Here is a 13,184-nt window from a genome sequence, read left to right as displayed (position 1 = left end):
GTGCCTGCCTAGGTAGTCGACAATAAATTCGGACAGGTTCCCACTACAGTCCATGAGAAACTCAGAATGCAGATTCATACCATGCTTTGTTCAGGATTGCGACTATCCGGGATGAGCCTCAACAGGAGAAGAACAACAACGGCCATATCTACGCTACTGTGCGCCTGCGGGTTCGCTGCATTGGGCCAGCCTGCGTTCACCCACCTTTACCATGGAAAGGATGCCCTATGAGATCATCCACGAGTTCGTCTCGTATCTAGACTCACGAAGCCTTCTCAATTTGGCACTGACTTCCAGTCACTTCAACCATGCCTGCTTGTCCGAGGCGTCGCGTCACCTCTGCGTACTCAACACCCTTTCGGCACTGTCGGGCCTGACACACCACATCAAACAAACAACTCCGCTCACACGAGCTCTCACGGTGTATCACGGCGAGTGGCCGGAGTGCGACTACAAAGAGTGGCAGCTTCACCCGCTCCAGGTGTACGAGGCGCACCCTTTTGTGTCGCAGTCTCCGTCGAAGAAGGAAAATGCTTTGCAGGCCTTCCGACACTATCGTCACTTCGTAGCGGTCGAGGGGTCTAGAAGTCGCCATGGAGACATCCGTCGACTGAACCAGATTTTGAGTTCTCTGCCACAGCTCGAGCAGATCACAATCTCCCATGCCTGTTCCCATGCGCGGAAACCGAAGAAAAACGCCCAACTCACCCGACTGTGCCAACAGATCTGGCTATTTCCGGGCCGGAGAGGCTCAGTCGATCGTCTAGTCGGTGACTTTTTGATAATACTTCCTAACTACGCCCGTATCCAGGATCTCAAGATTGAAGGCGAACTGAGGCTTGAGTCTATCGGCCCTCTGTACGCGGCGCTGCGTTCGGTGACTAGGCTCGACATTAGATCATTGAGTATGGCAAATACTACTGTAATAATATTTAATGTCTTTCTGTCTTCGTTTCCCGCTTTATAAAATCTCTACGTTAACTTTAGCCGCTGCGATCCGCCTACTCTCATTCCTCTCGATCGCGTGCCCTGCCCTAAGCTTCGCTCCGTATCTCTTGCTAACATGTATGTAGGAGTCCTCGCGTTGGTACGTTTCATGTAGCGCTACCCTGCTTTGGAAGTGTTATAACTTGACGAGCTAAAATTGGTGGACGGCCGGAGTGTGTTGTGCTACCCCTGCGACTGGTTATCTAGCATTAACTCTAGATTAACACTACGGATAACGAGCGCTGCCCCGGATCCCGGTGGCGTTACTAGCTTCTAAGTGAGTATGCTGGATACGAACTCTATATAGATACTCGGTAGTCCGGCTGGGTTTTAGTAGAACCGAGGCGAGGATTTCCGACTGATGGTAAATTGCGGGGATACGCCTGTAAGGTACATAGATATGATAAAGATAAGCGAGAATAGAGTTCGCGTAGGGAACGCGCTAGTGAGAAACCGACGAGTCGGAGATCTTGTGACAACCTAGAATAGAGGAAGAGTGTGCGTAAATAAGCCTATATATATAATCCAAAACAAGTGTACTATTAAAACCTATCTACCTTACCTAATTAGGACGTGATCCGATCGTTTATATCTTGGATTTCTGGTCTCTGGTTAAAATAAGTAGCTTTCTGCTTCGCCTATACGTTAGCCCCGAATCGCGATATGATTTCTCGTTTATAAATCGCTATTACTTCGTCTCTAACTATATTATAAAGCTGGACTTCTGTGGGAGCCTATTTAGCCTTGCAATATATGGTGCCGTTTCTGAAAGTAAAGTTTGTGAGATTTTCCACGTTATAAACTATGGATCTGTCAAGCTTGATAGCCTTCGGGGCTTTTTTCCTCTGCGGCTATGGTTCGATCGATGATTCTCTAGCTCGCTTTATAGGACGGGATCGTGTAGAGCCCGGCTTCGACCGCGATAACGCTAGTGGGGAAAACTTGTTACTATAGACCCTTCTTTATCGCTGCGTTGTGAGGCTTCATGGGGCATTACTTACGTGCTTTCTTTAGTTTGTGATGAGCTAAAAGATCAGTTTATGGAGATGCGTTACTGAGAGTGGCTACTATCTTGCCGATTTTAAGTAGGCTATATGGTAGAGCGGTAGGGGCTGCTATATCGGGGGTCAGGCTGCTGACTTTTGGACTAGTCGCCGTTTACACCGCTTCCTCGGCGAATAAGACCGCTTGACCGACTGAACGATGGTTATGGTCGGGGTTGTCTGGAGACCGAACGGAAGCAGCCTTGGCGGATCCGATATATAGTTGTATAGCCTGTTTAACTGTTGCGGTAGTTATTGGATTTGGGACTGCAGGCCTCTCGCCTAGAGAGTGTAAAGTGCTCCAAAGGCTCATAGTGTGTATTCTGGTCGTTGCATAGAGTGAGTGGAAGGAGGAGCTATGTTGAGAGGATGATGAAATGTATAAAGCGGAAGGGAAAACCTCTGTATTTATAGATAGATTTCTGCGATGAGTTAGCCACGCTCCCTCACTTTGTCCCTTAGCTAGTCGTGGCCACTATGTTACTATCCTTATCGACTCACGAGTAAGAGAGAACGACGGTAGGCCCCTAGCGTATCGGGTGGTGCTGTTTAGGGGCATAAGTGTAGTACTCCTACTAACGCTGAAGGTAGCCTTCTCTGAATGCTAGAACCAGTCTACGAGGAGTTTCAGAGGGCCTTATGAAGACTTAACTACGAATAAGCATAATGTCGGTAAATATATATTTATGTTAGAGCTATCTACGTGCTATAGAGCTTATAGCCGAAGTTGAAAATCTTTATTCCCGAGATATACTCTATGATGTAGATAAAATATCCTATAATCTTAGGTTCTAATAATAACTATTATATAATTACGAGCCTTTAGAGGATATCGGAAGCCGATATATAGAGCGGCCCCGACGCTAGCTTATTTGTGGTAGCACTAATTGGAGCTCGAAACTCGAAGTAATAGGTATTAAATAAGAACGGAGAGCCTAGCCCTATCTTGAACGAGCGGTAAGGCAGATCCTCTAGCACCGCGCCCGCTATGAAAGACCGGTCAATCCGACCCTCGCATAGTTATCGGTAGCGGCGATATGAGGGGGGTTTCTTGCTATGCGCGAGTTCTCTTGTTCCTCTTGTCGCGTGCCTCCTACACCGTAGTTCCGTAATCCGATGGACTTATCGGTCTGGTCCTTACTCGATTGCCTAGCCCGCTATATAAACTGCCTCTGTCGAACGATTGGCGGTATTCGTCTATAATCCCTACGATTGCTTAGTGTTCATTGATTAGCGGCGTAAGTATTAAACCTATCTAATAGCGCGGGATCTACTACGTTATGCTTATCGTTGTGAACCTGAGGTAAGGTGGAGAACATGCTAGGTATGAATATCTCCGGAAGCGGGTAGATTCGAAGCTATGAGCAGTTAGTCAGGTATAGCCTGTTTCGGAAGCATCTCGGCTCATAATCTCATCCTTTATAGGCGGAAATGACGCTTGATCCGGCTTGCTCGTAAAGACCTATATGCGACGATTGTATTCGATGAAGGTGTATACCTTGGCCTAACAATCTTGCGATAGATTATGCGCCCTGCGCAAGAACGTCTTGCGGCGCTTGGAAAACTTAGTGGCTGTACGCTTCCGACTTTTGCGGATCTCCTCTAGGTCGTACGGCTTTAGGGGGAGCGGCGTTATCTGCTAGCGTTCTGATATATTGTTAAAGCGAACGCGACCGTAACTTTATAGGGCGGCTTATTCGTCGTACGAAAATTGTTACTTCTTTCGCAGATATCCCACTTTGTATTATATATTATATATATATATAGAGGGCGGACCTTATTGCCTGTTACTAGAAGTCATTTTGCGTAAGGGGAGTCAAGCACGGGACCCTACTTCGTGTTCGGCTTATAAGCGCCCGTATATGGTTCGATTCTAAATCTAGCAAAAAGGCACTATAGATAGTATCTTGTACAATAGCAGCATTGGGACTATACCCGTAGCCTCTTCTTCCCTATATCTACCCCGCCTAGCCTAGCTGCCTTAAATTCTTTATTAGACTTCCTATGCCCCGTCTAGCCCTTGTAACTATGTACTTCCTAAGTGTGCTCGCGCTAGTACTTAATCCCTTCGATCTAAGCTTCTACCCCCGCGATTTTGCATTCCGGGCAGGGAAAAGGCTTATCGAAGAGGCCTTAATGTAGGTGCGCCGAGTTTATATGCCTTGAATACCTATTGCCGGCAGCGAACTGTCCCTGACAAAGCTTGTATTCCGCCTTTTGGGATGATCTGATGCGGCGAGATCGCCCTAAGCTAGCTAGCGACGAATTCTAAGGGTAATATAGTGCGCTGCGTTTCCCGTGGTATCTCGTAGTATAGATAATCTATTCGGATAGCCTATTAATAATGATTTCTTTCTTATCTTACGATAAGTATTCGGGATAGTAGAACGGTATTGAAAATGTATCTCTATAAATGCTTACTACGTATCTATTTAGAGCAAATCTGCTGCTTAGTGGTTTTGTTACGACCTGGCAGCTTCCGAAGGGGGAACACTGTCAGAGGGTTAGGGTTGCTGTTAGCAGAAGCTTAGGTTGTGACTCTGAGACGATGTGGTGTCGTAAGGCGTTGCGCACTCGTTACAATGAATACAAGGTAAGACTTAGATTGATCACTGTCGTGAGAAAGAATGTATCTACAAGTACCGAATGCCCGTCCTTATATACCTGTCATTCTGTCCTTGTCGTGTTGGGTTGGTGAGTCCATGTTGGATGGCTCACCTTTCTTGTCGTGATCCTGTTGCTTGGGTCACGGTGTGGTTAGTGACCGGATCACTTTGAGAATCGTGATCTGGTCACGGTCACGTGAGTGATCCTGTGGGTCCGTGCGGCGCGTCCGATCGCCTGCGGGGTGTCCTGCCTGGTGTCCTGGTGACGACCGGGCTGGGGCGTTACAGGTTTATAACCGAATAGACACCGATATTCAGTAGCTATGTTGACTCCTATATGTCCTTTCTCCACTAGCAATGGCGCCTTAATCGTCGGTAGCTGCAAGAAAAGCTGCTTATCTGCCTCTTTATCGATGCTATGACTCGTGGGTATTATCGTCGTAGTGCTTTCGAGGTGCTCGACCTCCGAGAATCTATTAGATAGGAAAGCGATAAGGAGGTTAATGTATTTTATCGTAGCTAGTATATCGATTCCCGAATATCGGACTATATAGCGGCTGATAATCGTTGCGGCTGCTAAACTAATAGTATAGCGTCCGGCTTTCGGTCGCGTCGTTTTACTGACGAGGTGCTCTATTGAACGTCCCTAGCCCCTTAACTTATCGGCCTTAAGAAAGTATTCCTTACGACGTCGCATGACTTGGAGTTTTGATAGTGTCGCCACAATATAGCCACGCCGAGATGCAATCCTCTATGCGTTCTCTTTGTTAGCTGCCGTTGTACGTGGGATCTCGGTAAGTCGCTTGTCGAGCTCTTGTATATCCCTCCGCTGATCCTACTTTGCGTAATCCTCTAGATATAGGTCTATAGGCGCATTATCATTACGTGTGAGTAGGGACTATCGAAGAGTTTCGAAAAGAAGCTCGTTGTCTCCCGCAATAGTAGAAAAGGCGATAGTAGCTAGGTTCTCTTTAGTATGAACTAGCTAATAGCTCTTTCGGAATATAGCCTCCGTATTCGAGATAATATGATTACGTATTACGGATATTAAGGATCCTGAATATGTTCAGCTTGACCTTCTTAGTGGTCATTGTAGGGCGTTGCATGTCTTACTATCTACTCGTCTAGCCGCGCCTACGCGTAAGGAGTAGGGGCGATCCATTCTTCGGTAGCCTAGCACGAGCAGAGTATGCTGCTATATTTAATAGTACTTTGGGGCGATATCTCGAATATAGGGCGTTCTAGTATGGATTTATCCTATAGTAGTGGTATAAGATGTTGTCCTTGTAGATTTAGTACCGATAGCATCTCGAGAGCCGAGCTATACTTTCCGCTGAATACTTTATCCTTAAGAGCCTTACTAATAATCAAGCTCGAGAGGTCGGTAAGAAGGCAAGGCATGGATATTACGCTAAATAGCAGTCTGGAAAAATCATAAGTTAGTAGGCTATAAGTGCTATTTCTGAAAAGAGCGGCCTGACTTGTGGTCTTGACTATTTATTACCTTCTTATGTTGCTGTTTGTTGTGCAATATAGTGGGCGTAGCTACTAGTCGGTGGGGAGCTTTGTAGGATGGATCCTGCACTAGATCTAGTCTGACTTAGCTATATAGAAAGCGCGTCAATGTCCCCTAACGAAAGCCTCCGATGGCTATTATTAGAACTATAAAGTAGAAGGCAACGCGTTTAGATACGGTGTAGGGTATATCGTCTGCCCGTTACTATAATATCGTTAAAATTAATAAGATATCTTTCTCGGTTATCTCTACCTTCTCGAACGTTTGGTCGCGTTATAATCCTAGCGAGTCTGTTAGTCCTTCTCGGATCTATTAGCGAACTCTGACCTTAGTAAGTGTGGGATAAAGCGCTGCGGACGGCACCTCGGCGACTCACTAGGCTGATTTTGGACACTAGTCCTATGTAACGCTCTGACACCGATAGCGTCTAGTGCGCTGACTTCTTTGGATTACTTCTCCTTTTTGCCTATAGAACGTGATCGTCGGCATGCTTTACTAAGCCCTTCTAAACTTCTAATATCGTCTTAGTGTAAGTCATAGTCCTCGTAAGCTCGTACTCTTCCGGTCTAAGATTAACCCGTTTCTCTAATGAGTTGACGATATAATCGTGAAGAAAGGCCTAGTAGTATCCTATTAATTCGGGGGTTTCGTTACAGAGCTGAAGCTAGATGTTATCCGGGTCCAAGTCCAGCATATTGCGGAAAAAGCTGTAGATTAGCTCAGCATTCACTCATAGTCTTCGGAGCACTTAAGGCGACCTTATATTTACTACTTTTAATACGAGCTCTGCCTTTGCTTCTTTATAACGTGAGTGATTGATGCCCTGTCGGCGATCGGCTCTGCCTGGAACTGGGCTAAGGCTTCCTGGGCTTTTCGCTATCGCTCCCGACTCATCGAGAGATAGGATAGTAGTCCGACGCGAACGGTAGTCGCCCTAGGTACCATCGTGGGCGGCTAGGACTCTAGAGGAAAGACAGAAGACATCGTGCGGTCGCAGTGTGCCAAAGGCAAGGGTAGAAGGGGGATTTCGCGTTCGGATAGCTCAAGGTTTGCTAGAAAATGAGCATGCAGGAGGTCCAGAAGAGCGCCTGTGAGACAGGCACAAGAAGAAAGGTCTGAAATGAATGTTAAACAGGGTGCCGGATGCCGGATGCTAGGAATGAAATGATGAACAGAGCCTGGCCGGTGGAGCAAGACAGGGAGGATGCTGTTGTGAAGATAAGACGAACGGTGGGCGGCACGAGACGGGCAGTGTATTACAGTTTGTGAACGACGGGGGCGACATGCTAGTCGCGCCTGAGACCTGACGCCTCATGCCCTTGCCTTACACATGGAAGCCACGCTAGCTTATCACTAGGCTGGCTTGCGTGGTATTTTTCAGTTGTAGTAGGAGTTGGCATAGTTTCAGTTTGTACGCGAGTGTGCACGTTGGCACTCTTACTGCGCTGAACGAGACATTTCGACCTGTAAGGCGGCGAGCTTGAGCCGCCCTGTTCACCCTTCCGCCACGTCGCCTACAAAATGCATGGCTCTCTGACAGTGCGGCTACTCCTTTGGACACTACTGATCAAGGTGGTGTCCAATGACGGGCCATCAAGATCGACGTCACAAAGTCAAGTACGTGGCCGCTTTAAAGCACGTGAAGCCCACTCGCAGATCCGCCAGATCCCTCAGCGCGGGTTTGCATACGAAAGTTCGATTGAGACCATCTAAATGCGCGCTACGCTCCTATCACAATATCGCCCGGCATATCACAAGAGGCATATCCTACTCAACCAAGCATTGGTTGGCCGTATGAACGACAGCGCACCTTCGACCTCGAAGCCGAGCAGGATGACTCTTCACAACGAACGGACGATCGTGGCCAACCAAATCCGAGACTTTCGGTTGCCTTATCATCACGCAGTCTAAGAAAAGGCGGATCTCCTTGAATGTCATGACGGAAGCGACTGGCATGCGGAATTGACCCTGTATACCATGCTCTTGATTCCACCGAGAACGAGAGGCTGGCCGTGCGGGTCCACGCTCCCGTTGGGCCCTGACTTGTGTGGCTCAAGGTCATGCTCCTGCCTCCGTCGCAAAATCGCACCCCAGTTCATCAGCGTAGGTGAGAGCTTCGAGAGCCACTTCTACTCCTTGACCCGCAGTTTGGTGATGAAACACTCAATGAGTCACTCGTGATTAGCCTGGCTCCGGATGTTCTTGGAGCCCGTAGCCCAGTTCCTCTTTGGTCGTGCACAGGTGCGTCACAACTCGGGGATCGTTATCGTCATGTTGAACTCCTCGTCGTCGTTCAGTTATCTGCTAGCGGACTTCAGCAATGCTGCTCGCTGTAGTGGGCTGTAGGTATATGTGAGAGACTAGAATAACATTTGCGCTAAAGGCAAGTGGCGCATGGTTGAATTCATTCATCCTGGTAGCAGGACTCCAGTAGTCAACCCAGATAAACAACATTGAGTTCTTGCAGACTAGTACGAAAAGCGTCCGCCCAAATTTTCCCAAGATGGCAGTGACTAGAGAATAGCCCAGTGGTGTGGGAGGTCAGTTTCTTACAGTATTTACCATTGAGACTCTTGCCTAACTGAAGTGAGACACGACCACTATGCATTAACAGTATATTTGAGGTTTCACTCAGTTATCGTGCCCATTGCATACGTCGGAGATGAAGGCGTTTTACTGTTTCTGTCCCCCCTCCTTATGCATAAGACATTGCAAATTTCTTGCTACGAAAAGATCGATGATGGCTCTGATCCTAGATGTTTTACATATAAACCTCTCGCTATGAGGTGACAAAGCACATTGTGATTTGTCAGGGTGGGGTGGGTTACATATCATTTGATATGGAGACGGTGTTTAAACGGTGACGTTTGGTGCTGAAACGGTATGGCTACGGTTCCACATGGCCCTGCTAAGCCAGTATGCAAGATATGGGGCGCTATGTATGCATAATACCGTACATGCAATATGCATCGTTCCCCACCCTGGCTTTTCTGCAGGTTTATTAGTCAGCCCTCTGAAATCTTGTGCTGCCATAGGAAAAGAGATCAAGTCATTCACCCGGTCAGATTTTCAAGGTTGCTATGGCTGCTGATGAGGAAAATTGTTTGAAACAAGCAGATGAGGGCTCATCTGTCCGCTCCATAAAGTGACACTGAACGGTGGAGATCTGCTCCGTCGATGGACGAGTCGGCCTAGGTTGGGACGCGGTCACGTGATAAGCCTAGAAGTGTGCGTTCATTCGTGTAGGCCAAGCTGAGGAAACGTCGGAGATCAACATTTCCTTGGGAAATATGTGAAAGATCACGTGACTTTCTATGCTCTCCTTCACCATGCAAAATAAGGTAGTCAAAAGCGCGACTTCAATGGCTAGTTTGGGATCGAGGCAATTTCCTGAATTGAACAGGGGGTTCATTGATGGGCGGGGGTTCAGAAAGTCTCAAGGATATTGAGCATGGCATTCAAAGCGGCGGGCTCCGCCCATTGCCGCTGGGATTTTTGCACACGATCATTGGATGTCATCAGTACCAGCCGTGCCGAAAGTCAAAACACACACAGTACCCGGCCGCAGGTTCATGACCCTTCTACCATGCTTGGAAGAAAAGTTTGCCATATTTGGAGGACATTTCTCCGAACCATGATCCAAGTAAGGGCCGGACTAGTAGTCGGGTGGGTGACCACCGGCGAATCCCCGGTGTTGTATGTTTTTTGTTGTTATCGAAAAGCCTTGCCCTTTTGCAGCTGCCAGAGTTGTCCTGGCAGACTTATGCTGGCAGACTGCAGCTCAGTCCCCACGACTTCAAAGGCTAAATCTGTCCAGAAAACACTTCACTCTGCATGCTCGACGCAAACTCGATTGCTTCTAAGCTTGCCGTCACACCCTTGACGATCAGGGAGTCTGTTCAGGACTTTTACATGGTCGCTACAGAGCCAATTTAAGGTGCTCCTCGAATCAAGTACAATGGGGACAGCATTGACCATGCTTCGCTTCTCTGGTTTTAAAGCACACCCAGCTTACCTTGTATCCACTCCGACTAGGTCAACCACTTGTCTCCAAAGGCCCCATGGCCCGTTGTTTACTTGAGCAACACGAAACCCACCCGAAGCGCAATGATATGAACAAGGGCAGGGTCTTGCCCAACGGGTGGAGGGATGCTTCGGGGTATTTATTCAGACGTCTCGTTGCAGGCTACACCGCTCATCGAGGTGAACAGTGGGAGCTTGGATGTTGCTCGCTTGAAAGAAGTCACATCATCAAGTTAAACCGTGCTTTCTCGGGTCACTATGCACTCAATCACATACTTCGACAGCGGGGCCCCCTGTCTGGCGCCCCCCAACGACAAGTGCAAGACGCTGCCGAGTTACAAGTAGGCCAGTGCTCGGATATTGCAAACGATAAGCGGCAGCAACCTTAATCATCGATCTTACTTTAGGCGACGCAGCTCAGGTTCGATTTGCGTTCCCTGCAGTGTCCCCGGCGACCCCCTGTAGCAGCAAGTTCAGCCAGGACTGCGAGTTCACTGGACCCGTCGCTGTGCGGCATATGGTACGATGACTACAAAAGTTTCCGACATGCCAGTAGTGCGACGCTCTTTATTGAGAGTGAAATGACGAGCTCGAGTGCTGCCAGGGGTCCTGCTCGGCCGGTCCTTGCGGACCGACGTCCCAATTCACAACCGCGGTGTCCACGCCCAGAGGACTGTCCGTTCGGGTACGACTGTCAACCTGCCATGCGGGACTGACGATATTGAGAGGCGGTGCTTTGAAAAGGGCGAGCGCCAACGGCCAGCCGTGTCCAGAGGGCCCATGCGCGAGGCATTAGAGATGCACACTTGGGTGGCAGGGAAATAAGGACTACGAGTACGACCCAAGGACATTGGTCGTGCGAAGGGCAGCAAATGTCGTCAACTTGGCCGGCAATGCTGCCCGGGACGACGCAGCTCTCGAGCGCAAGATGCAAGAGCCAACGGCGAGCGGATTTAAGTTTCAATAGGTTCCGTGTGCCTGTGTTACATGGCACGGTCAAGGTCGCGGCTTGACAGCTCCGGGAGCCGAGAGACGGAAAGATCCAAAAGCCCGGGCACGCCACCCAGAAGGGGGCTCCGAGTCCGAAGGCTTGTTATACAAGTTTGTCGGTAGATGATCGTACAAGACGGCCCAAAATGCCGCCGTCTTGGCTCCCAACGACGTGGAGCCGGTACTGCAAGCCCAAGCTCAATCATCCGTCAGTCATGCGCGCAAACCCACTTGGAGCCCCTCTCAATTTGGCGACAAATCCATTCGTCATCCGCAGATGGGACCCAGGCTTGCCAGGCCCTGGGTATGGTGCGGTTCGGATGTCCGCGGCGAATGCGTCTGACGGCTCGGCGCCGTTGCATCAGCAGCAAACCTGGTCAATGTTGACCACTCTCGATTCGCTTTGGATCGCGACCAGCCCTCCCGTTTGCTGCAGTGACCCCCCGAGGCTCCCCCTCCCCCCACCTTGAACAACCGCCGAGCTCACGCGGGACCTACACGGCCGATTGCGCGTGGTCTGACATCATCCCACGCTAATCATATAGCGAACATGCGCAAGAGAGATTGACGGAGTCAACTCCACTGACGATGGAGGCGTCACTCTGCAGCGTGCTGCTGACGGAGCAAGGGATCCCAGGCCAGCCGGCTGATTCGGCGAGCCCCCGTGGACGAACCGTGGACGGAGCCATTTTCGTTTTCTCATGAGAGCAAAGTGGTATGAGACGAACGAGCGGGTGGATGATGAGAAAGGTCTGACTATAAAACGGGACCATGTCGCTGTTGTGCGGTCGAGGACGAACAACCCGTCTCCAGGCGCGTTCCGTTTGCTCAGGAAGATCAGCTCAGGAACATCAGCCGCCAAGCCAGGCCAGATCCCAGCTCACATTCTCACCGCCAGCTGAACTATGGCTCACCTTCTCTCCCTCTTGGCCCTCGCCAGCACGGCGGTCGGCTCTTCTATCCTGTTCGAAGGTGGTACCATCATCTCATGGGACGATGCCTCCTCCTCCACAACCATCACTCGCAATGGCTCCCTCCTGATCACCAACGACACCATCACGGGCATCTACGCCGCCGGCCAGTCTGTCCCTCGGCCATCGGGCAACGACACCCAGATCATTGACGCCACGGACAAGATCCTGACGCCGGGCTTCATCGACACGCACCGTCACGGCTGGCAGACAGCCTACCGCACCCTCGGCTCCAACACGAGCCTGTGGGAATACTTTGGCCGCTACGGCGAGTATGCCTCGGCCGGTCGCTACACGGCCGATGACGTCTACCTGAGCCAGCTGACCGGTCTGTACGAGTCCATCAACGCCGGCGTGACAACGACGCTCGACCACGCGTCGCACACGTGGTCGAACGAGACGGCCGAGGCGGGCCTGCGCGCCAGCGTCGACAGCGGCGCGCGTGTCTTCTGGGCGTACGCCATCCGTGACATCACCAACTTTACCATTGCCGAGCAGATCGGTAACTTCAGGGACCTGGCCAGGGCGGCCATCTACGAGGGCACGCCGACGAGCCTGGGCATCGCCCACGACACCTTCAGCAGCGACGCCCAAGGCGCAGCGGCTGTCGTGGCCTTGGCCAAGTACGTTCTTGATTGTGGTTCCGGGTGGTGCGACGTCGTGCTTTGCTGACATGCATGAAACAGGGAGCTCAACGTCTCCGTCATCACCACCCACCTCCTCGAGGGTCCCTGGGGCTGTAAGTCCAATCCGCCAACCCCTTGTTCCCCCCCCCCCCCCCCCTCATCAATCCAGGGAATTGGCCGTCTTGAACCCAATCAACCGCTGACTTGCGTCATTCTCTTGGTCCGCAATCTCCAACTCGCCTGAACTGGTGGAGTTGCTCGACATTCTCAACACCTCGATCCCCCTCGGCTTCTCACACCCCTCGTTCCTCGGCTTTTCGGTGAACGAGCTGCTCCTGGCGGAGAACAAAACATATCCATCACCCCGAATCGGAGATGCTCTAGGGCCACCTGAGCCCACGCCCAACCAGCGCCTCCACAAG

The 13,184-nt window shown here is 50.3% G+C and overlaps 2 protein-coding genes across 2 annotated transcripts in view; both read left to right on the top strand.

Moving 5' to 3' along the window:
• Positions 1 to 137: 137 nt before the first annotated feature.
• VDAG_09412 (uncharacterized protein) lies at positions 138 to 1,321 on the top strand (the record flags this gene model as incomplete). The annotated part of the gene is made up of 3 exons (XM_009655714.1): positions 138 to 858; positions 988 to 1,087; positions 1,295 to 1,321. Exons 1-3 carry the CDS (start codon positions 212 to 214, stop codon positions 1,319 to 1,321), a joined length of 774 nt encoding a protein of 257 aa, XP_009654009.1. The 5' UTR covers positions 138 to 211.
• A 10,749-nt stretch (positions 1,322 to 12,070) lies between these two features.
• Positions 12,071 to 13,184, top strand: part of VDAG_09411 (amidohydrolase family protein) — a gene marked incomplete at both ends in the record, with an annotated part of 1,714 nt that continues 600 nt past the window's right edge. Inside the window, one exon of the mRNA XM_009655713.1 lies at positions 12,071 to 12,759. Coding sequence (XP_009654008.1) covers positions 12,071 to 12,759 — 689 coding nt within the window. The remainder of the gene's footprint in view (positions 12,760 to 13,184) is intronic.

The sequence above is a fragment of the Verticillium dahliae genome, genomic scaffold (assembly GCF_000150675.1).
Source record: "Verticillium dahliae VdLs.17 supercont1.25 genomic scaffold, whole genome shotgun sequence".
NCBI classification, from domain to species: Eukaryota; Fungi; Ascomycota; class Sordariomycetes; order Glomerellales; family Plectosphaerellaceae; genus Verticillium; species Verticillium dahliae.
The sequence above is the reverse complement of the archived record's forward strand: the minus strand, read 5'-3'. Positions and strand labels throughout refer to the sequence as shown.